The sequence below is a fragment of the Bombina bombina genome, chromosome 6, assembly GCF_027579735.1.
Source record: "Bombina bombina isolate aBomBom1 chromosome 6, aBomBom1.pri, whole genome shotgun sequence".
NCBI classification, from domain to species: domain Eukaryota; kingdom Metazoa; phylum Chordata; class Amphibia; order Anura; family Bombinatoridae; genus Bombina; species Bombina bombina.
Genome location: NC_069504.1, coordinates 906,551,593 through 906,577,411, shown reverse-complemented (window position 1 = coordinate 906,577,411; position 25,819 = coordinate 906,551,593). Strand labels below are relative to the sequence as shown.

At 39.5% G+C, this 25,819-nt stretch overlaps 1 protein-coding gene across 2 annotated transcripts in view; it reads right to left on the bottom strand.

The window, feature by feature from the left end:
* Positions 1-25,819, bottom strand: part of DPP8 (dipeptidyl peptidase 8) — a 352,338-nt gene that overhangs the window by 291,413 nt on the left and 35,106 nt on the right. For both annotated transcript variants that reach the window (XM_053718538.1, XM_053718537.1), the window contains exons 5-7: positions 21,620-21,793; positions 11,542-11,710; positions 11,063-11,173 (exon numbers count right to left, since the gene is read on the bottom strand). In XM_053718538.1, the coding sequence (XP_053574513.1) occupies positions 11,063-11,173; positions 11,542-11,710; positions 21,620-21,793 (454 nt within the window). The remainder of the gene's footprint in view (positions 1-11,062; positions 11,174-11,541; positions 11,711-21,619; positions 21,794-25,819) is intronic.

Genomic DNA, 25,819 nt, shown 5'->3' with positions numbered 1-25,819 from the left:
AGCCGTGCTAGCGGCGAAATGTACATCAGGCCTTGTCTGTGTGCATGAGACTTGCTAATTTGTGTTTACCTGGGACTTTTCTAAGCTTATATTGATGTGGCAATTGCCTTCCTTAATCAGTCATTTATAAACCGTTTCCTCTCCTGCTCTAGGTACCAGTATTGCTCAGATTAGGTAATGTTGTTGGGGTCAATCCCCTTTTTAGATTAGCTTTAGAGCAATCCGTGTATTCTCTGAGCCCTGAGGGTTACGGTGTATTTGAACTATTACCCAGGGAAGTAATTCTGTTTTTGAAGTCTCACACACACAGTCCTGATCTGTTTCTTAATCTAAGTTTTAAATGTATGTCTCACATATTTATGTTATACATTTGGTACTATTTACCAACCTTTTTTATTTTATTCTATCATTAGTAAAAGTTACGTTTTAATAACCAGTTCTGGACACAATCCGGTTTTCAATGCATACTGTTACTATATAGTGTTTTGTGAGTGCTGGGTACTGTCAAACTTCTCTCTCTTACATGATGAGGGCACAATGGCACAATGGCAATAAAAACTGAAGATATACTTAGTGTTCACTAAATACTATAGTAATTTATATGCGTTTCAAAACTCGAATAAGCAGCATAGAAAAGAATTCTGGGAGAAGATTAGGAACCCAGCTATATCCTCTGAAGTATGTTCCAATATGAATGCTACAATTTCTGAAGTTGAAATTGATAAAGCTATTAAAAATTTAGTAAGAAATAAAGCCCCTGGACCAGATGCAGTTCCCAGTGAACTATATAAAATATTAGGCCACTAAGTTGAGGATAGACACTATCCTCAACTTGGATTGAATCCCATGTGAAACTACTATATAGAACTTATTATACCCCAGAGAAGGGGCTTAAATGGGGTAACTCAGGTGTGCCCAAAGTGCTCCTACCTAGGGGCCAATCTGACCCATATGATATGGGAATGCCATAAAATCTACCAGATTTGGCAGAAAGTTGCTTACTGGGCCTCTAACTCCTTGAAGCTCCCCATTGGGAACCTTAATATAAGACAGATAGTCTGCCTTTGGGACGAGACACAACATTTTCAGCATAGGAAGCTAATTAACGTAATTATCTTGGCAGTGAGAAATTTGATATTTAGGAAATGGAAGGTAGCAGATACCCCTAAATTAGCTGAAGTAAAAAACTACCTGAAAAAACAATATATACTTGAACAATATAATGTAGATATGAACAGTGAAAGGGATATTTGTGCGTTTTTAAAAAAATGGGCAATGTTTATTAAAGGATTCCCTATGAATGAGAGAGAATATCTTATTTTTCCCTTCAGAAATACGGAGATAGTATTATTGGGGATCTGGTAGGTAGGGAGAAGTGCGTTAGAAGATAGATAGATACACTTAGATTCCTCTCTCCTCCCTTTATTTCTGTGTTTTTTTTGTTTGTTTTTTTCTTCTCGCCCCTCTCCTCCCCCCCCCCTCCCACTCACGAAAAAGAGTAAAGTACGAGGGATGGGCCCAAGCTATGGGCCCATAGGTATTATCGAAATAATAGGATTTAATTTTAACATTTGGCATCATGAGTAAATATTTTTGATAATAAAAAAAAGTTTTTGTTCATTATGATATAATAAGATTGTATAAGATGCCTATGTTTATGATATTGTTATCTACAAGTGATATAGTGCAAATAAATGGTTCTTGTAACGGAATGTAGAGATACATTGTAATACTTGTTTGTAGAAGCATCAAGTTTTGTTATTTGTTCAAAATCTATAATAAAAAAAAGAAAAGAAAAAAAAAGTATGCCCCACAAGGAAATTTAACATTTAACCCCTTAATGTGCAAACCGGATTGAAATTGGGCCTAAATCCGGAAAAAACACCCCCAGCACCCCCAGGGATAGTAAATATGGGGTTAAAGCTTCAATTTGGCCCAAAACATCCACAAGGGCCCTCAGGAGTTGGAGCTTGCTGCTTGCTGCTTGAAAACAACTGCGCATCTGAGGCGCGAAAATAGGCCCCGCCCATCTCACTCGATGTCTCTACAGCCGCAAAGAACCGCACCAGAGCGGTTTAAAACTAGCCATGTGGGTTCTGAGACCCAAAAAATAAGCCAAGTGTACGCTCAATAAAGTTGCCCAAAAGACGTTATTGCTCACAAAACGTTAACAGCACTCCCAGTTCATAAAACGTTTGCCTACAACCATTCAAAACTCACTGTCAACCATTTTTGTAATTAGCCCCTTATGCAAGATTAGTAATGCCTTTCTATAGCTCTTAGGATTACTGCTTACCCCTACCCTCATGGGGATACTGTCAGCCTTTCTGAAATACACAGTCTCTCCAGAAAAAATGACTGAACATACCTCACTGCTATATAGCATGAAAATATTCCTCACACTGAAGTTTCTTGTACCCCTCAGCCTCTGTGGGAACAGCACTGGATCTTAGTTACAAATGCTAAGATCATCATCCTCCAGGCAGAAGTCTTCATCCATCTGCTGCCTGAGAGTAAATAGTACACACCGGTACCATTTAAAACAAAAAACTCTTGCTTGAAGAATATAAAAACTAGTACTTAGAGTAGGCAAAGAGAATGACTGGGGGGTGGAGCTAAGGGAGGAGCTATATAGACAGCTCTGCTGTGGTGCTCTTTGCCACTTCCTGTTAGCAGGAGGATAATATCCCACAAGTAAAGGATGAATCTGTGGACTCGTCGTACCTTATAGAAGAAAAAGAGTTTACAAGTGGTTACTTAAACCTGAAGAATGGCAAAGGTGGAGAGAATAACGCCCTAGACGATTTAGAGCTAGAAGACCACATAACTTGGCTACTGTCGACAGTTCAGGGTCTGGAACTGAATCAGACAATCAACATACAGGACATCAATACAGCGTATGAGGAAAGTGGCATCACTACATGTTCAAAAAACAGGGTAGGCGCCCACACCGGAGGAGCAATTACAAGAGGAAGACCACCACATCAGAGGAGACGATAAACAACAATCTAGTTATCAATATAAGCAACAAAGAACTGACAGAAGAGGAGACAACACTGCTGCAGAAGGGCTTCTCTTTTGTACCCACTAATGGCATTAATAAATTCGACCTGGACATAAGCATCCTCTGCTTTCAACGCATCCTAAAACTAAACGAATACTTCGGCTCTAGAGCAAGTGAATATAGTATATTTAAAAAGAAAGGAGTATTTGAACCCACAAGTACAAACAGCACTATCAAGACATTCTCTAAGAAACTTGAGAAAGATCTGCTTGACTCAGCATCGGAGCAAAGGCAACATGTTAGGTTTAACCTCACCAGAAAAGAGAAAGAAGCACTGAATAAACTTATAAAAGACGAGACTATAGTCATAAGGAGAGCTGACAAAGGCGGAGCAATAGTCATCATGGACCACAAATACTATCAGACGGAGATACTACAACAATTGAATGATATTAGTACATATCGGACATTACCTTGTAACCCCACAATGCAGTTCAAGAAGGAGATTGATGCATTGTTGGATAGAGCACACAAAGCAGACTGGATTGATAAACAGACCTTGGAGTACCTGAAAGTGGAATACCCGAAGGTACCGGTACTTTACACATTGCCAAAGGTGCATAAGAACTATAAAGAACCCCCTTGCCGTCCAATAGTGGCAGCAACGGACTCTCTCATACAACCATTGGCGGTATACATTGACAATATACTACAACCTCTTGTGCAATGGATGGATAGTTACCTGAGAGATGCAGAGGATGTAATACGACAACTAAAAGCTATTGGGCCTATGAATGAAAAAGACCTGCTTGTAACCCTTGATGTTATACAAGCCTGTATACGGTCATACAGCACAATGAAGGACTTGAGTCTATTAAGAGATGACTGCAAAGGTATCCATATATTGGACCACCTGAAGAATTCATATTGGAACTCATTGACAACTGCTTAAGGAAGAACTTCTTCAGATTCGAGAGCAAGTATTACCTACAATTAACAGGTACAGCAATGGGATCAAATATGGCCCCATCCTATGTGAATCTATTTATGGAAGGATTTGAGATAGATAAGAACAGTATCTTCAGAAACCAGAAGATTATCCTTTTCAAAAAGGTATATTGGCAACCTCTTTATTATATGGAAAGGGAGTCCAGAATCACTTCAAGAATGGGCTAAAGAACTTAACGAGCAGCATCAGTCATTAAAATTCAAATTGAATTGGAGTGAGAAGGAAATAGAATTCCTGGACCTAAAGATCTATAAAGAAAATAACACATTGCAGACAACCCTCTATAAGAAACCCACAGATAGAAATGAACTACTGGAAGCTTCAAGCTGCCACCCTCCAGCTCTATTAGAGTGACAAGAAATAACACAAAAAAGACACTGCACAGATCCAGCAAGGAGAGATGGAACAGAACTTTAAAGAAAGAGGATATAAGAGCAAGGTCCTGAGAGAACAAAGGATTCAGGCAGGGATGGCAAAACAGAAGAACAAGGAGTTAACAAAATCAAACAAAAAGAGGCTGACATTCACTACAACATATACAGCAGACAAGAATGAGTTTAACCGCATCTTGAAGCGCAATTGGGAAATACTACAAAGTGACGGCATGTTACTATTCAAAAATATGGAAGTATCACGGATTGGATACAGAAAAGGGAAATCACTTAAAGATAGCCTTCAGATGACAGACCCAGTGCACTGCTACACAAAAAGCTGTTTGAATAAGCAAACGACTAAACCGGGTTGCTACAGATGTAGCGGCTGTACAAAATGTAACGGATTACAGGTGGGTAGATATTTCAATCACCCCAGGCACAAGAAGAAGTATTACCTTAGACACAGGTTCACCTGCACCACTCCATACGTCGTATACCTGCTTTACTGCCCGTGTAGTTTGTTTTACGTGGGTAAAACCTGTGACGACTTAAGAACAAGGATGGCCAACCATCGGAGTGCCATACGACAAGCATTACGTATAGGAGACTCTAACCAACCGGTAGCACGACATTTCCTAGAACGAGGTCACAACGTATCAGACTTAATATATCATATTATAGACCATGTAGCTACACTCAGCCGTGGAGGAGATAGAAATAGGATACTCCTACAGAAAGAAAGAAGATGGACTTTTGAATTGGACACTATTACCCCGAAGGGCCTTAATACGAAACTGGAATGGCATAGTTTCCTTTAAAGCTCCATTTGGATAATATAGCCTAACTGTTGCTCTGATAGTGGCAGGTTCTCCTTCTCTCTTTCTTTTTTTCTCCCTTTCTTTCTCTTTTTCTTTTCCTTCCCCTTATCTTTTTCTTTTCTCTCCTTTTTCTTTTCTTTTTCTATTTTTTTTTCTTATTCTCCGTTTCCTATCTCCTTCCTAGTCTCCTCTTTTCAATCTCCCTATAAATGCTGTAAATTTTGTGTATTTTCTTGTTTTTTATATGTCTCTTGTCGTATGCTCTTTATGTTTATTTTTGCCCGTTTTACTTATGTTTTTATTTTTTATTTTATATTTATATTTTTTCTTAGTTTATTTCAGATTTATTTCTTGTTCCTCTGCGTATCTATATTAGTATTTTCATGCTATACCTCCTTTAAGCATATGTGAAATATGATATGCCTTGAGAGCGTGCAGCTAATATTATCAGCATAGTTATTAGCATTCATTGCTTAACATATGTATTAGCGCCTAGACGGTATAACTGTTCTGCAAGTAATTAGTTGATCTTTTGTATGGTTTGCAGACATTTTTAACATGGTTTAGTATTTACTTATTTAAAGTACGGTCTAGTCAATTAGTTGTAGTGCATACTGATAGAATTTAGTAGTTTGTTTTTAAGTAAAGTTTCGTAGCACAGGTGATAGTTATGTCTAAAATTACATGGTAATGGTTATTGACAAATGCTGGCAGGTTGCTAGGCAACGAACGCCGTCTGATGACATGCGCACCGGGCCACGCACCTGCTGTACTTCACATGTGGGTTGATTGTTAATGAGATAAGAGAGTATTTAAATCCTTGCTTAAGGTTTGGTTAAACTGATTGTCTGAAGACGGGGAGTGTTTCCCCGAAATGTTACACATAAGGGAATAAAGTGTTTTCATCCCTTGTTAAATCCGGTGAGTGACTTCTATTGTTTGTTATATTTGCAGTGCACCCCGGTACAATAACGGTCGTCGAGAGTGCTAGGCCATACTGAACTTGTCTGTATATATATATATATATATATATATATATATATATTTATATATATATATATATATATATATATATATATAAGGTAAAGCACAACTTTATTACAACTAATGAATGAAACTCCATCTAAAATATTACTAACATTCTGGATCTGTTTTTTTTTTGTTTGTTTTTTTGTTTTTTTAAAGGGGAGGATTTACCATCACTTTCAGTTCATAACACCAGATTAACAATATTGTAAAGCATCAAATTTATAGTAGGTCAGTAGATACTATTCACTGGACTATATAGCAGTACATTTAAAGTTGCATTGCATCCAAATAAAATGGTGTTAGGGGAAGACGAGATTTTCATAGCAGCTTAAAAGGATATAACACAGTATGTCTCATTGTTTTGAACGAATTAAAAAAGCACTAAGCAGTATGTATTTCTCTTTTTTTCTCATTTGTGCAGGGTCTATTGCTTCCTGTCACAAGGGGGGTAGGTTCTTTACCAGAAGGCATATATAGCTTTTGGTCATAAATCTTCTAGCAACATGTGCTGGCTTACTGTTCAGTGAATGGTAGAGAAACAAAGTCTTGCCCATACTCAGAAGAGGTAGAATGCAACTTAAATTCACAGCATGTCAGCTTCCTTATGTAATTATAGGCAGTGGCTAGACTACTCTTTTTGTTTACTGTTTAACACAATCTTGTTTCTTTTTTCGTTTACTTTTTTACTAAAAGATGCACTGTTTCATATGCCTTTAATGATATTGTTTGTATTTAAATTAAACAGGATTTTGGAGAGCCACGTCCATCTCCAGCAACAGAGATGTTGGATCTGCCCTTATCAACCAGTAAACATTGAATGGACAGTCAACAATTGTTATTGTTTAAAAAGATAGATAACACCTTTACTACCCATTCCCCAGCTTTGCACAACCAACATTGTTATATTAATATACTTTATAACATTTAACAATCTAAATTTCTGCCTGTTTCTAAGCCATTTCAGATCACATGCTTTTTTATTTGCTTTTTACAACAGGAGACTGCTGTTCATCTGGGCCATTTAGATAACATTGTGTTCATGCACATTGAGTTATTTAAGAGTCAGCACAACACAGCAATAATTGGCTAAAATGCAAGTTCATAGATCTAAAAATAAAAAGTCATGTGATCAGGGGGCTGTCAGAAAATGCTTAGATACAAGGTAATCACACTGGTAACAAGTATATTAATATAACTGTGTTGGTTATGCAAAACTGGGGAATGGGTAATAAAGGGATTATCTATATTATCAAACAATAAAAATGCTTGTGTAGACTGAGTATATACAATAAATATTTACTGGGAACACACAGTTCCCATAGGCCGCAATGTAAAGGCACTTTTCAGTGACGTTTTTGTTTTTTTTTTCGAACACCCCACACCCGCCAACTTTAGACCCCACAAACTGCCTAATGCAGTTTTTTATATTTAAAAAAAAATGCTACTTTTATTTTTTAATTAAAAAAAAAAAAACTATAATGCCCTCTATTTTGAAGGCATTTGGGGCACTTTTAGAGAATTAACCAGAGATCTGATCTTTGATTAATTTTCTGAGCACCAATTGCTACCGCGAGCTTGCGGTAGCAATAACCAGCAACTTGTAATAGTTAATTTAGTGCTCCACTTGTAAACTAGCACTAAATAGAAAGTACACACCTGCTACAATTTATCTAATTTTACATTTTAAACAGCTTTTACTAAACAGTTTTAAAGGAGCAATATTTTCAGTATGATTAAATGCTGTTTTATTACATGCAAGCGAAAGGCAAATGTTCTAATGTGTTATATGCAAACAACAGTGTAATAATACAATGCTTTAAACCAGAGCTTTCCAAACTTTTCATGTCGGTGACGCCCTTTTTAGAGCTACATAATTTCGCGACACACTAATTCAGTTGTACTAGCAAACAGGAGGTTAAACTAACTTGTTTTAAGAGATACAGACACATACATAAATGATATAATAACGAAATGTATTTACAAGTAACAGTACAACAGTAACAGTGCAAGAATTTAAAAAATGTTTAATAACACCAATAGTTACTTACTAATTTAATGGCATGAACACAGTTTCTGAATATTTGGTGGAATATTAGACACTCACATTTTTAAGCTTCCCCTTCCTATCCATATATCAAGAGCAGGAACAGCAATGCACTACTGGGAGTTAGCTGCAAAAAAACCCACTGACTTCAGCTCAGCGTTTAAGCTGTCACCCTCAGAGCTTGGTGAGTCCGATTGACTACTGCCCGCGCTGCAAACACACTGCTGTCCCACTCACTGACTACACATGCAGCCAAGAGCCGATTGAGGAGACTACACGTGCAGTCAGGTGCCAATGTGCCATTAAAGCCGCCAATGGGAATAGTTTCAGTTCCCACTGAGCTGCGCCAATAGGTAAAGATGATCTGTGACCCCCTAGGTATCAATCACGTGTCAACCATGTGATATGCGTAGAAGGCAGGCGGAAAGTCAGAAACCAAAAAAAAACATTTAAAAAAAATTAAATTTTTAAAAAATTGTGCTGAAGCAGGGACACACCTACACAATGCTGCTGACACACTAGTGTGTCCCGACACACAGTTTGGAAAGCACTGCTTTGAACCATTGGTACTTGTTCGTTTAGCACGTTTACGTCCCTTCAAGTCTAAAAGGAGAAGTTTTATATGCTCTCATTTACATTTCACAATAGCATCAGCATTTGCAAACTCTGATAAATAAAACCAGGAAATAAAATTGGTACATTTATTTGTCATGCCTTTCTTTTGAAGAATATGGAAGAACATGATCTTGCAAACATTGTATTGCGGCAGGGCCGGACTTGGAATAAAATTATTTGCTTTTAGAATTAAATGTTAGTTTGGAAAAAAAAAAGGCCAGATTGTTAAATGGGCACTTTACAACCCAATTTTATCCACTCCCTTTCACAGTGTGAGAATGATTATCCATAGTTTTATCAGGAGAAGATACTCTAAACAGTGTGTCACTCTGTCTCCCATTGTCATTGTGACTTGACACTAGAAATCATTCAAAAGGAGGGCTACGTATAGCTCAAAGGAGAAAAACAGAGGTGATACAGCTGCTGCGGCCCACTGGGTAATCTCCTGATGTCCTGGTAGGGCATTCCAACCTTGCATTGCAGTAATTACTAAAGATCAGACCATTTTATCCAACCTTTGTAGTTAATTCTCTGGTTAATTTGACTCTACTCTAGGGGTCTAATTTTGCAATATTTTATCGTAGTTTGTAATGTGATTATCTCAGCTTGTTACCTATAAATAAAAAGAAAATACTATTTCTTGATTTTTTTTTTCTTTTCAGCATAAATGATTAACCCATTTAAACCCCCATGAAACCTTTGATGAATCCAAAATATGTTTAAATCTTTTTTATTGGGTTTTATAAATACAAAAAGAATTTGTAAAACAGTGAAAACAGTAACATTACTATCCCTCTCTTCCCTCATCTCCGTCTGAGAATTATCTAGAAAACATATTTCCAGTAGCGCCCTACTCATGATTCTGTGTTCCTAGGACGACAGATCCAGAGTTGGTCTTTTTATAACTTCCCAATTTAGGCAATTCAGAGTTTGGAGCAGCCTCTGTAGGTAACATGACTAACTGCAATAGTCCTGGTCTTTTAAATATGTTAGTTCTCAGAGTCTTTGCTGATGAGTGCCTCTGTCCCCAGTATGTAGTCCACTGAGCGATTGTTCCTCTGAGATTCTAACCCTATTCAGTTGAATATAACTTTCTTCAATAGATATTGTTAGACCATAACTGATTATCTAAGTTGCTATATTAAAAGGGGGAGAGGGTGCATGAATAAGAGTAGAATGCATCAGCAGAGACGAGGAGAGAGAAGGGGGGTATAAGGAGAAGGGTGGGGAAAAGCAATAAACTGCATTACTTTAACATCAATATTGAGGGGAAAGATATAGGGGGAAGTGACGACCTTTGCTCTTCTTTAGTAGTCATCATATCAATAGATTGTAACATGTTGTTAGCTAACGTCCAGATCCAGACCTCTCAGTTCCATCTCTAAGTTCTAGATCTATTTGCTTATCCAATAATACCATATCTTATGTACTGTTTCTCTGTTGTCTAGTATTCCTGAGGCTAATTCATACATGGTGTATGTATGCTGGATTTTATTAGTTATCTCTGTCCATGTGGGGGCACCAGTTTTCCAATATCTGGCTATGCACATCCTTGTGATCGTGCACAGAATTCTGATGAATGTATTGATAAATTTGTTATATCTATTGAAATGCTCGTGTAAGAGTGCATGTTGAATCGTAAGGACTATATTGTCACCAAGCATCTGGCTGAGAAAGGTATCTAGTTGTCTCCAAATCCCTGCAATTTCTCTACAATCCCACCACATGTGCCTGTATGTCCCTATTTCCCCGCATCATCTATAACACAGTCTGCTTCCTTGTGGTTGTATGTGTGCAGTTCTCAGGGGTGTCAAATACCATCTATAAATCGTTTTGGTTATATTCTCTTTCAGGTCCACACTCAGAAGGCCCTTATCAGCCTTTTGAAATATTTCTTCCCATTCCTTAGTTTCCTTAACTATGTGTAATTCTTTTTCCCAAGCTAGCATTATGGACGTTTTGGTGGAATGTTGAGAGGCTTGTATGGCTATATATAACATAGATATGGAATGTTTAGTGCGTTCGTCTGATCTACAAGAAGTTTCCAAGGCTGTGGGAGGTTCCCCCTTGTTTAATTTTAAATAAGCTTGAATGATGAATCCAAAATATGACAGATACCTTACACAAACAGCATGCTACTCTAACTACTCTAACCAGCGGCACACTTACTTGGTTCATTACGAGGACACCACCAATAGCCTGTATATCTGTCAAATTCCTCCTGTAGCACAAATGTGGCTACTCCAGCAGAACGGGCATCTTCTTCCACTCCAACCATATCTACATGTCAAGAGACAACAGGACAACATACAATCAGATCATCTCTGTGCGATTTATAGTTCTCAAAAGAATACATAAGAAACTTAATCATATATCCAAGTGTTGAATAATATTTCTAGGGAAGTAAGTCAAATGTTTTGTCCTGAAGTAACAAATTAAATCCACAGGCCATCAGATGAACAGACAGTATCTGATTGCTATGCCCACCCACTTATCATTAACCTAATTAAACAAAAGTCTTGACAGTAATATGAGGGAGCATAAGGAGAGTAAAATGGTAAGAATGGAAAAAAAAAAACTACACTCTAGCGTACAATACATGTGCCATAATACAGTGCAAACGTTGTTCATAAAGAAGAGTAACTCACCTTTGTGCACAAAAGTAAGCCTTCTCTCCTCCCCAGTCTCCATGTTGGAGATCCATAAGTCATTGCTGTGCACAAACGCCATAAAGGTTGGATTTCCAGGACAGATGGTTGGGTCCATACGTATGTTGGGACAACTGCTCTCCAGTAACTGAGGTTGCAGCGGTTGCTTCTGCAAAAGCAGAACAGGTGAGTGAGCAAAATAAATAAATAATAGTTAAAAAACATTATACACTAGATTTTTCTTTGCATAAATGTTTTGTAGATGATCCATTTATATAGCCCATCTGGGGTGTTTTTGTAACAGTGTATAGTTTTGCCTATTTTTTAATAACATTTTGCTGATTTTCAGACTCCTAAAAAGCCCCAAAGTATCAGATAGACTCAAGTTTTAAAATTTAGGACCCAGTGGCAACATTCTAAGAGCCAGTAGCTCCCTGGCTTTCAGGAGTTTGTCAAGCTCTGGACTTAGATCCCAAATGTATTATTTGCAGGAAATTTGTGCAGCATTTAAAAATGTTTTGTTTATTTGCAAGTAAATGTGTGCCATATGTAACTATTTGCTCTCATTGGCTGCAAAAATGTATTTAAACTTTGTTTGTAACGTATGCTAAACCAAACTCTCTGTGTGTGTGTTTTTATTTTATTTTATTTTTTTATTTTTTTTAAAGGTCTGCTGGGACAAGGGTACTGTATTTTATTGATAAATACTACACTATTTTACCATAATATGGTGCTCAATTAGACAGAGAGATAAAAGCCAATAAGGTCTGCTCTCACTGGAAGCTGAGCCCATTTGATTAGGTTGTGGTTTCAATAAGCAGAGACAGATATTACAATCTACATTTGCATCTGCAGCTGGTATAACCTCATAATAAACACAAAGGGAAACCAATTTTACGGTATCCCATCACCTTATTAGTATTAAGAATTCAAGAAGTTGTAAACATCAGTTAAAAATAGTACTTTCGAATCTAATATTTTGTTTAGATCACAATTCATACACCATATCAGAATACAAAAATAGCAAGGAGGACAGGGTTGTTTGCTACTAGAAGTCATACTTGAAGATCTGCATCTTAAATAAAATAGCTGCGGAATATTGCTACATCATAGAAATACTTTCTAAATTATTTAACAATATTTTACAATATGTTGGCATGCGCATTCGGGGGTTTCGTTAGGAAACTGATGCCGAAAAGTGTCACTCCCCTACCCATAATCCCTAGTCACTCAACCAAAAGGAAAATGGAAAAAAGGAATAACACAAAGGTGTAGAGGTGCCTGAGGTTTAGTAAAAAAATAACTGACTTAAATATATGGGTGGGGTTGTGGACTCTCCATATCTGGAAATAAATAAATTTATTAGGTAAGCATACATTTTGTTTTCTTTCCTAAGATATGGGGAGTCCACAACATCATCAATTACTAGTGGGAACCAATACCCAAGCTAGAGGACACAGATGACTAGGGAGGGAAAACAAGACAGACAGATCTACACAGAAGGCACCACCGCTTGAAGAATCTTTCTCCTAAAAGAAGCCTCAGCCGAGGGGAAAGTATCAAATTTGGAAAACGTATGCAGAGAGGACCAAGTTGCAGCCTTGCAAATCTGTTCCACATAAGTCTCATTTTTAAAAGCCCCAAAAAGAGGAGACAGCCCTCATGAAATGAGATGTAATTCTCTCAGGAGGCTGCTGGCCAGCAGTCTCATAAGCCAAACTAATTATATTTCTCAACCAGATGGGAAGAGAAAAAGCAGTAGCTTTCTGACCTTTATGCTTTCCAGAGAAACAAACAAACAGGGCAGAGGACTGGCAAAAATCCTTAGTCGTTTGTAGGTAGAACTTTAGAGCACGCACAACATTCAAGTTGTGCAACAAACGTTCCTTATGAGAAGAAGGATTAGGACATAGAGAAGGAACAACAATTTCCTGATTAATATTTCTATCCGAAACCACTTTAGGAAGAAACCCCCTTATGTACGAAGAACCGCCTTATCAGCATGAAAAATAAGGTAAGGCAAATCACACTGCAAAGCCGAGTTCCAAGATAACAACTTAATATTTATGGAATGCAAGGGCTCAAACAGAACCTGCTGCAAACGTTTAAGAACAAAGTTAAGGCTCCAAGGAGGAGCAACTGATTTAAACGCAGGCCTGATTCTAACCAGGCCCTGACAAAAAGATTGAACATCTGGCACATCCGCCAGACGCTTGTGTAACAAAATAAATAATGCAGAAATCTGACCCTTCAGAGAACTGAATGACAATCCTTTCTCCAGACCTTTCTGGAGAAATGATAAAATCCTAGGAATCCTGACCCTACTCCAACAGTAGCCTTTGGATTCACACCAATAAATGTATTTACGCCATACCTTATGGTAAATTTTCCTAGTAACAGGCTTGCGAGCCTGGATCATGGTCTCAATAACCAACTCAGAAAATCCATGCTTAGACAGAACTAAGCGTTCAATCCCCAAGCAGTCAGCTTCAGAGAAAAGAGATTTGGATGGAGTAATATACCCTGAGTTAGAAGGTCCTTCCTCAGAGGCAACGTCCAAGGTGGCAGAGATGACATTCACTAGGTCTGCACACCAGATCCTGTGAGGCTATGCAGGAGCTATTAGAATCACTGATGCTCTCTCCCGTTTTATACAAGCAATAACTCGTGGAAGGAGCGCAAATTGAGGAAACAGGTATGCTAGACTGAAATCCCAAGGAACGGCCAGAGCATCTATCAGGGCGGCCTGAGGATCTCTTGACTTTGAACTGTACCTTGGAAGTTTGGCATTCTGCCGAGACGCCATCAGATCCAACTCCAGCACCCCCCATTTGATCAAACTCCAGCACCCCCTGGCTTCTCCCATTCCTGTGAAATAAACTCCATAGCACGGTCTAGAACAGGAAACACTTCCACAGTGGAAGGAACATCATATTAATTATTAAAGGACCAGTCAACACTGTAGATTTGCATAATCAACAAATGCAAGATAACAAGATAATGCAATAGCACTTAGTCTGAACTTCAAATGAGTAGTAGATTTTTTTTCTGACAATTTTAAAAGTTATGTCTTTTTCCACTCCCCCTGTACCATGTGACAGCCATCAGCCAATCACAAATGCATACACGTACCATGTGACAGCAATCAGCCATTCACAAATACATACACACTTATTCTTGCACATGCTCAGTAGGAGCTGGTGATTTAAAAAGTTTAAATATAAAAAGACTGTGCACATTTTGTTAATGGAAGTAAATTGGAAAGTTGTTTAAAATTGCATGCTCTATCTGAATCATGAAAGTTTAATTTTGATTGAGTGTCCCTTTAAATTTACTAGATTTCTTAGGGTTGACCACAACAGGAGAATCGGAGTCGTCCAAAGTAGCTAAAACCTCCTTTAACAATACATGAAGATGTTCAAGCTTAAATCTTAAGGATACTACTTCAGCATCAGATGAAGGAATTATACTGTCTGAATCTGAGATTTCACCCTCAGAGGCTACAAACGTATCCTCCACATGAGACTTTTGAGGGAGGGCAACCAGGGTAGCAGTGGGAAGACCAGAAACCTTGTTATCTGATTATCTAATGTTCCTCTTGCGTTTTCCCTTTAGCATAGGAAAAGCAGATAATGCCTCAGATACCGCAGAAGATACCTGAGCAGAAATTTCTGCAGGCAAAAAAAACCTAGAGGCTGAGAGGAACTGCAGGGCATTGTATGTGACGCCATAGAGGTTGGGGATGTTTGAGGAGAAGACTGTGGCATTGCCTGAACAGGCATCATACTGAGAGACATTAGGCTCAATGGACAATATTTTATTTTTACAATCTATAGTCTTAGTTAAACAAGAAGCACAAAATTGCATAGGTAAAACAATTGGTGCATCTAAGCATAGTAAACGTATCACAAGGAAAGGAGACTTGATCCCTCTCCATGGTATGAAAAACAAATAGAAAAAAACGTTATTTGAACAAAATACTGTCACTTTAAAAATTTTCTTGCTCAGTGGGGTAACGTCTTTCCTTTAGGAATGAAGAGCGATGGTATTGCACTCAAAAATAAACCTCACAGTGTCACCATCTACACCTCAGCAGAACCAAGGTGCCTACCTGCCCCTTCTGATTAAGAAGCTGCCAGAATAACTAGAAGTGACACCTGATTCAGTCACAGCTGACATTGCTCCGATTCAGACTGAGGAGCGGAAAGGAAAAAACTATCTGCACAACTAGGAAAGCGCGAGTGAAAACAACTGACCGCTCTTCGGCTGCTCCGATACTGAGGAGACTATCTATCTGACAAGCTAGTAATTCACATGTTTCTCTAACATCGTTTTCTCCACACTACAGTGCCAAAACCACACAGCCCAGACCCAGAACATCAATAAATACTATCAGGGTAATTATTCATATAAATAAAATAAAGAGCCAGTCTTAAAAAGGTTAACTCCTTCATGCCCACAAGAAGGATTAACCGTTTAGTCTCAATCACATACACTAAATGTGCCTGAACTCTGCCATACAATAATCCTACTAAGGATCTATTTTGTCCCTTAAATGCTGCAGGGAATCCTTTAAAGTGCTAGTCTGCATAGCTAGAAGACAAAAAAGCACTTACCTGCAATCTAGCCGTCTGGCAGGCAGACAGCTCACAAGGTGTGAAAGGACAGAGACCTAAAGAAAAAAGAAAGAACAGAGTAAACCTACTCTGGCTTTCTATACCATGGGCAGCAAACATGTTAGGAAAACAGAGCAAGGCCCACCTCACAAGTTCCTAACTGCTTTAAAACCACCACTACTCTACTGCAGAGATTGACGTGGACTACAGCTAGACCCAAAAATCTTGCTTGAAGCAAAAAGAAATCCAATTTTCTTCAGACACCAAACTTCACCTCCTCAACTGACAAAGGCAAAGAGAATGACTGGGGATTATGGGTAGGGAAGTGATACTTAACAGCTTTGCTGTGGTGCTCTTTGCCTCCTCCTGCTGGCCAAGAGTGATATTCTCACTAGTAATTGATGACGTTGTGGACTTTACATATCTTTGGAAATACAAAAAAGGTGCATTCATTTGTGCTCCATACAATGAGTAGCTAATAAAAAGGAAAGCCTAATATAATAAAACTAAAATTTGAATATAACGAGTAAAATTAAGACACATTAAAAAAACAAAGACATGCCTGCCCCCCTGTATGTACAGGAAAGGGAACCATCCAAGCAATATACTAGACCAAAACACAGGATAGAGCAATCATACATTAGAACAAGTTGGATGATTATACCCATTAACCAGTGGATTGAGAGTACAAAAAATTCCTATAAATAACTCAATTTAGCCAAATGGCCTATCTAATACTTTCGTAGTACTCATGGGCAATTATTTAAAAAAGCTGGGTATCGCCGTGCTACATCTACTAGAAAAACATAATTTATGCTTACCAGATCTATTCCTTTCCTTCTAGACTAGGGAGAGTCCAAGGCTTACTGTTCCTTACTGTTGGGAAATACAACACCTGGCCATCAGGAGGAGGCAAAGATACTCCAGTCAAAGGCTTAAATATCCCTCCCACTTCCTCATTACCCCAGTCATTCTGCCGAGGGAACAAGGAAAAGTAGGAGAAACAGAGTATAAATGGTGCCAGAAAAATAAATAATAGGGGACCGCCCATAGACAAGAAAAAAAGGGTGGGGACCATGGACTCTCCCTATCCGGAAGGAAAGGAATTTATCTGGTAAGCATAAATTATGTTTTCCTTCCTAAGATAGGGAGAGTCCATGGCTTCATTCCTTACTGTTGGGAAAACTATACCCAAGCTCCAGAGGACACGGAATGAATAATGGGAGGGAACAAAAAGGAAGAAGCGGACCCTATTCTGAGGGCACCATAGCCTGCAAAAATGTTCTCCCGAAAGCTGCTTCAGCCGAAGCAAAAACATCAAACTTGTAAAATTTTTAAAAAGTATGTAAGGAGGACCAGGTAGCCGCCTTACAAATCTGATCCATAGAGGCCTCATTCTTAAAGGCCCAAGAGGAAGCCACTGCTCTGGAATGAGTCGTTATCCTCTCAGGAGGACGAAGTCCCGCTGTCTTGTAAGCTAAGCAGATGACACTCCTTAAACAAAAAAGATAAGGAAGTTGAAGTAGCCTTCCCCGAACAGACAACAAACAAGGAGAAAGATTGTCTAAACTCCTTAGTAGCCAGAAGATAGAAATTCAAGGCACGAACCAAATACAAATTGTGAAGTAAGTGTTCCTTCGATGAAGGAGGATTAGGACACAAGGAAGGAAACACAATCTCCTGATTGATGTTACGATCTGACACAACCTAAGGAAGAAAACCTAATTTAGTAGGTAAAACTGCCTTATCTGCATGAAAAAAAAAAGATAAGGAGGCTCACATCGCAAAGCAGAGATCTCAGAAACTCTGCGTGCAGAGGCAATAGCCAAATTGGAGAACCTTCCAAGATAAGAATTTAATGTCAATGGAATGCAGAAGCTCAAACGGAACCTGTTGCAAAATCCGAAGAACAAGATTTAGGCTCCAAGGAGGAGCCCCAGATCTACACACAGGTCTGATCCTAATCAGAGCCTTAACAAAGGACTGCATGTCTGGAAGCTCAGCCAGTCTCTTGTGCAATAAAACCGACAGGGCAGAAATCTGTCCCCTCAGGGAACTGGCAGAAAGGCCCTTCTCCAGCCCATCCTGGAGAAAAGATAAGATCCTGGCAACCTTAACTCTGTGCCAGGAAAAACCACGTTCTTCACACCAGAATAAGTAGGTCCTCCACACCTTGTGGTAGATATGCCGAGTAACTGGTTTACGAGCTTGAATAAGAGTATCAATGACACTCTCAGATAAACCTCTCTTGGCTAAGACTAAGTGTTCAATCTCCACGCAGTCAGCCTCAGAGAATCTAGATTTTGATGAACAAATGGACGTTGTATCAGCAGGTCTCTGTGACAAGGTAACTTCCATGGAGATGAGGATACCCTCACTAAATCCGCGAACCACATCCTTCACGGCCACGATGGAGCAATCAGGATTACTGATACCCACTCCTGCTTGATGCGGGCCACCACAAAGGAAGAAGCAGTAATGGAGGAAAAAGATATATGAGTTTGTACCTCCAGGGCAATGCTAGGGCATCTATTAGATCCGCTTGGGGATCCCTCAACCCGTACCTGGGTAGCTTGGTATTGAAACGGGACCATTCCCCTGGATGGAAGGATTGCCTGGTGAGAAAATCTGCCTCCCAGTTGTCCACACCCGGAATGTGGATCGGTGACCGCGAACAGCTATGGCCTCCGCTCACTCAGGAATCTGAGATACTTCCTTCATCACCAAGGAACATCTCGTTCCCCCCTGATGGTTGATGTAAGCCATCAAGGTTATATTGTCTGATTGGAATCTGATAAACTGGGATGAACCCAGAATTGGCCAAGCCTTCAAAGCCTTGAAGATTGCCATAGTTCCAAAATATTGATTGGGAGGGAGGACGACTCCTGAGTCCACATCCCCTGTGCCTTCCTGGCACCCCAAACAGCTCCCCATCTGGATAGGCTTGTGTCCATAGTTACAATGTCCCAGGATGGTCTTAAGAAGCATGTGCCTCGGAACAGATGATCTGGACAGAGCCACCAAGAGAGCGATTCTCTCAACCAGCTGTCTAATACAATCTGTTGAGACAGATCTGAATGATCGCCGTTCTACTGCCTCAGCATGCACAGTTGTAAAGTTCTGAGACAGAACGAGGTCCATGCAGGACACCATGAGACCAATCACCTCCATACACCGAGCCACATAGGGACTCAAGGAGGTTCGGAGGGCAACACATGCCGAAGTTAGCTTGCAACGTCTCTGGTCTGTTCAGTTCAGAAAGGACCTCAAGACCAGGCTCTTCGACTGAACTGCAACCCTCAGCGCCTTGAGACCCTTACGGGTGAATAGCCGCGCTTTACAAGAACCCAATAGATAGATAGAACGTAGACGGAACCTCCTTTAATAAAAAACGCAAGTGCTCAATTTTAAATCTAAAGAACAGTTCCTCCACAGCAGGAGGCTTAGACGCTAAGGACTCAGACCCAGAAAGTTCACCCTCTGAAGCTACAGAGTTTAACTCACCATCGGATAACTGGGACATAATAGCTAAATCCAATAAATATTTAGATGACTCCGGGTCAGGAGAGCTATGCTTAACCATTCTCTTGCGTTTGTTAGAGTGAGGTAATGCACTGAGGGCTGCTAACACTGCCGTTTGTAACTGCGCAGCAAAGACCGCAGGAAGAAGGCCCCCTCCAGATGGAAGATTAGATGTGCTACGGGGAACTGCATGTGGAGTGGATAATGTAGCAAGGGTAGTAATCTCACGGGACGCCGAGTCCTGAGAGGTAGACGGCTCAGAGGGACTAATAGCCTTAGAAGGCTTGTCTCCCTTCTTAGACTTTACAACGGTGTTAAAGCATGTGGAACATAATTGAGTGGGCGGGAAAACCACGGCCTCCTCACAATATAAACAGGTATGATTTAGTACAGAAGAAGTATCTTCTAACATGTCAGAGTCCTCCATAGCTCAGGTTATACCCACAGAAGGACACAAATAAAAAACATTTTTTATTATAGAAAACTGCACCTTTATACTCCCAATAGCTGTGGCACTCATCACCTCCTAGTCCCAGACAGTTAACAGAGAAAACACTCTCCTCTGGTTCAAGTGTCAGCCGGAATGGAGAAAATGAACATAACCCGGTCACATGGAGTGCAAGACAGTACTTCCCCTGTTATTACAAGTACAGCAAGTAATAGGAGCTGTGCAACACTTTAAAAAATGAAAGTGAAACCTGTTTGTTCCAGCCAAAAACACACAGTCTATCAGCCCAGGGAAACAAAATCACACAAAGCACCATGTAAATAATTAATACACTGATTAATTAACCCCAACTGTTCAATAAACCCCCTTCAGAGGATATTAACCCTGGATCATATAAAGGTATAAATGAGCCACACTGTGACCCTGTTATAGCGTTTTACGTGTAAAAATTGAAACAATCTTACCTCCAGGATCCATGCTGTGAAACAGAACACAGCCGCTCCTGACATGGACTCGAGTGAGAGAAAGCAGGCAGTGAAACTCGTCAACACTGATTGCTTAGGAGCTGGTAGCAGTAGGCTGGATGATTTCGATTAAAAACTTTCCCTGCATCTTCAGACTCTAACTTTCATCAATACTCTCACTGAGAGGTTGACATGACTACTTAAAACTCCAGTCCTATCTCGAAGAGCAGATACCCTTTTTCAGGACTCTCTGAATCTTCTGACACTTCTCTGCCACTTCCTGACGTGACGAAAGGCAAAGAATGACTGGGGTAATGAGGAAGTGGGAGGGATATTTAAGCCTTTGGCTGGGGTGTCTTTGCCTCCTGCTGGTGGCCAGGTGCTGTATTTCCCAAAAGTAAGGAATGAAGCCGTGGAATCTCCCTATCTTAGGAAGGAAAACAGTTATGCACCAAGTTCTTGAATCATAGTAAGGTCAAACCGATTTCACAATAAAACTAGCAAATTATACAGATAGGGTGGCGGTGTGAACGCGTGACATGCGTTTATCCACTGCTTTATCAAACATATTAAATGTTTTCAATGTTTGATGCACATGTGATCATTAAAGAAGTTTATGTTAAATTATGCAATTAATATGTGGCTTGAATAGCTTAAGAAAAAATGATAAATAACAGAAAATGTTAAGAATAATACAGTCACAGTCCAACTACTTCATAATGCCACCCAGCTGGCAATTTTTTTTTGTGGAGAACACTGAATATCAACAAAAAATACCTATTGGGCTCCCCTCTAGACTATAGATGAGAAGGACTGCTTTACAAGACATGAGGCCTAATGTTATCTTGAACCCTGCTCCGGACAAAGCATCATTTCCTAATAAATTATTACTATTGTGTTAACCAAATTTTGTATGTTAAAAGGGAAAAAGTATTAGAACAGCAGCAAATCATTTGATATTAGAGTTATGAGAGTCACAAAAACATAAATCTATCTTAATCAATTACTTTACCCCAATGTAGACTTACTGTGAATCCACGAGGACCACCGTCCCGCACTGTGTAGATGGCGCTACCAGCCTGGAATAGGAAAGTCCCACTTTCTGCATGATAGTCAAAAGCAGAAATACCCACTGTTCCAATCCGTTTCCTCTCACGAAGCAGCTCTTCCTCACGGGAATACATGCCATAATCAGGAGTAGCCTACAAATTATATTTCATATAAGAATTTAAATTAACACTTTAGCAGCTCACCTGTGAATAAAATAATGCAATGTCCAGGAATTAAATAGCTTAACATATGTATTATGAATAGTATGAAATGCCAACAATGAAACTAAATCTTCTATTAAACCCATGCTATGGTGCTTAGAAAAGAAGTCCTAGTAATAGTAAACACCAAGCCAGATTCCCTGCCTGGCTATTGATATTCAGACTCCTAGTCAAGTCCTAAAGTTTTAGATGTATACTGGTGTCTACAAATTCCTGTGGCTCCTGTTTGTATAATCTGTATTTTCATATGCAGGGAAGGGAGAGTTTCTGCTCTTCATGTTTACTCAGCCCCTTTCGATGTGTGCCCCAGACTAACCTCATCAACGGTGCTAAACTGGGAGTTTCTAAGTAAGATAAATTTTTAGATCATTATCTGTGCATATTCTTCTTTATAGTAGTGCCTGTTACATGGAGTTATACAAAAATTGTTGTATACTGTCCCTTTAATATAAAAAAATGTTGGTTGTGCATAGCTGGTAAATGGGTAATAAAGGCATTATCTATCTTTTTAAACAAAAATAAAAAATCAAGTAGACTGTCCCTTTAAGTATGACATTGGTACTCCGAAAGGAGTAGAACAATAAAACAAGCAAAAATAAATAAAACATTGCTATGTATTGTACGAAAGAGAAATTCAGATAAGGGTGGCACTGGCAATTAGGTACTCTGGTCAATAGAGATGTACCCCAAAGATGTAGATAAACTGCTTTGAATTACTTGTTTTAAAAAAATTGAGATCAGGCCAAGAGAGAGCATATTATTTCAGAAGTTACATTTTTCACAGTTACTGACCCAAACTTTGCAACTTTCTACCAGATTCTTGAAATTCCCAAAGACATACGAACCTTCCAGGAAAGCCTATATAGTGATGGGAATAGGAAGTTTGACAGATTGAGAGAAAACATACATAAATCAAAGATGATGAGAATGTGTTCCCCAGTAGCCTTCCTATGTAAAAACAGAATTTATGCTTACCTGATAAATTACTTTCTCCAACGGTGTGTCCGGTCCACGGCGTCATCCTTACTTGTGGTATATTCTCTTCCCCAACAGGAAATGGCAAAGAGTCCCAGCACCGCCCACCCCAGTCATTCGACCGACGGACAGGAGGAAATATATATAGGAGAAACCATATGATACCGTGGTGACTGTAGTTAGAGAAAATAATTCATCAGACCTGATTAAAAAACCAGGGCGGGCCGTGGACCGGACACACCGTTGGAGAAAGTAATTTATCAGGTAAGCATAAATTCTGTTTTCTCCAACATAGGTGTGTCCGGTCCACGGCGTCATCCTTACTTGTGGGAACCAATACCAAAGCTTTAGGACACGGATGAAGGGAGGGAGCAAATCAGGTCACCTAAATGGAAGGCACCACGGCTTGCAAAACCTTTCTCCCAAAAATAGCCTCCGAAGAAGCAAAAGTATCAAATTTGTAAAATTTGGCAAAAGTGTGCAGTGAAGACCAAGTCGCTGCCTTACATATCTGGTCAACAGAAGCCTCGTTCTTGAAGGCCCATGTGGAAGCCACAGCCCTAGTGGAGTGAGCTGTGATTCTTTCAGGAGGCTGCCGTCCGGCAGTCTCATAAGCCAATCGGATAATGCTTTTAAGCCAAAAGGAAAGAGAGGTAGAAGTCGCTTTTTGACCTCTCCTTTTACCAGAATAAACAACAAACAAGGAAGATGTTTGTCTGAAATCTTTGGTAGCCTCTAAATAGAATTTTAGAGCACGGACTACGTCCAAATTGTGTAACAAACGTTCCTTCTTTGAAACTGGATTCGGACACAAAGAAGGTACAACTATCTCCTGGTTAATATTTTTGTTGGAAACAACTTTCGGAAGAAAACCAGGCTTAGTATGCAAAACCACCTTATCTGCATGGAACACCAGATAGGGCGGAGAACACTGCAGAGCAGATAACTCTGAAACTCTTCTAGCAGAAGAAATTGCAACCAAAAACAAAACTTTCCAAGATAATAACTTAATATCTACGGAATGTAAGGGTTCAAACGGAACCCCTTGAAGAACTGAAAGAACTAGATTTAAACTCCAGGGAGGAGTCAAAGGTCTATAAACAGGCTTGATCCTAACCAGAGCCTGAACAAATGCTTGAACATCTGGCATAGCTGCCAGTCGTTTGTGTAGTAAGACAGATAAAGCAGAAATCTGTCCCTTAAGAGAACTTGCAGATAATCCTGTCTCCAAACCTTCTTGTAGAAAGGATAGAATCTTAGGAATCTTTATCTTGTTCCATGGCAATCCTTTGGATTCACACCAACAGATATATTTTTTCCATATTTTATGGTAAATTTTTCTAGTTACAGGCTTCCTAGCCTGAATCAGAGTATCTATTACGGAATCTGAAAATCCACGCTTTGATAAAAACATAATTTATGCTTACCTGATAAATGTATTTCTCTTGTAGTGTATCCAGTCCACGGATCATCCATTACTTATGGGATAATAACTCCTCCCCAACAGGAAGTGCAAGAGGATTCACCCAGCAGAGCTGCTATATAGCTCCTCCCCTAACTGCCATTACCAGTCATTCGACCGAAAACATGCAGAGAAAGGAAAACCATAGGGTGCAGTGGTGACTGTAGTTTAATGGAAAAATTACCTGCCTTAAAGTGACAGGGCGGGCCGTGGACTGGATACACTACAAGAGAAATACATTTATCAGGTAAGCATAAATTATGTTTTCTCTTGTTAAGTGTATCCAGTCCACGGATCATCCATTACTTATGGGATACCAATACCAAAGCTAAAGTACACGGATGACGGGAGGGACAGGCAGGCTCCTTATACGGAAGGAACCACTGCCTGAAGAACCTTTCTCCCAAAAACAGCCTCCGAAGAAGCAAAAGTGTCAAATTTGTAAAATTTGGAAAAAGTATGAAGAGAAGACCAAGTTGCAGCCTTGCAAATCTGTTCAACAGAAGCCTCATTCTTAAAGGCCCAAGTGGAAGCCACAGCTCTAGTAGAATGTGCTGTAATTCTTTCAGGAGGCTGCTGTCCAGCAGTCTCATAGGCTAACCGTATTATGCTACGAAGCCAAAAGGAGAGAAAGGTAGCCGAAGCTTTTTGACCTCTCCTCTGACCAGAATAAACGACAAACAGGGAAGACGTTTGTCGAAAATCCTTAGTTGCCTGTAGATAAAATTTCAGGGCACGGACTACATCTAGATTGTGTAGCAGACGTTCCTTTTTCGAAGAAGGATTAGGACACAAAGATGGAACCACAATCTCTTGATTGATATTCCTGTTAGTGACCACCTTAGGTAGGAACCCAGGTTTAGTACGCAGAACTACCTTGTCTGAATGAAAAATCAGATAAGGAGAATCACAATGTAAGGCAGATAACTCAGAGACTCTTCGAGCCGAGGAAATCGCCATTAAAAACAGAACTTTCCAAAATAACAACTTGATATCAATGGAATGAAGGGGTTCAAACGGAACCCCCTGTAAAACATTAAGAACTAAGTTCAAACTCCATGGTGGAGCAACAGTTTTAAACACAGGCTTGATCCTAGCTAAAGCCTGACAAAAAGCTTGAACGTCCGGAACTTCTGACAGACGTTTGTGTAAAAGAATGGACAGAGCTGAAATCTGTCCCTTTAAGGAACTAGCGGATAAACCCTTTTCTAAACCTTCTTGTAGAAAAGACAATATCCTCGGAATCCTAACCTTACTCCATGAGTAACTCTTGGATTCGCACCAATATAAGTATTTGCGCCATATCTTATGGTAAATCTTTCTGGTAACAGGCTTCCTAGCCTGTATTAAGGTATCAATAACTGACTCAGAAAAACCACGTTTTGATAAAATCAAGCGTTCAATTTCCAAGCAGTCAGCTTCAGAGAAATTAGATTTTGATGTTTGAAGGGACCCTGGATCAGAAGGTCCTGTTTCAGAGGTAGCGACCAAGGTGGACAGGATGACATGTCCACTAGATC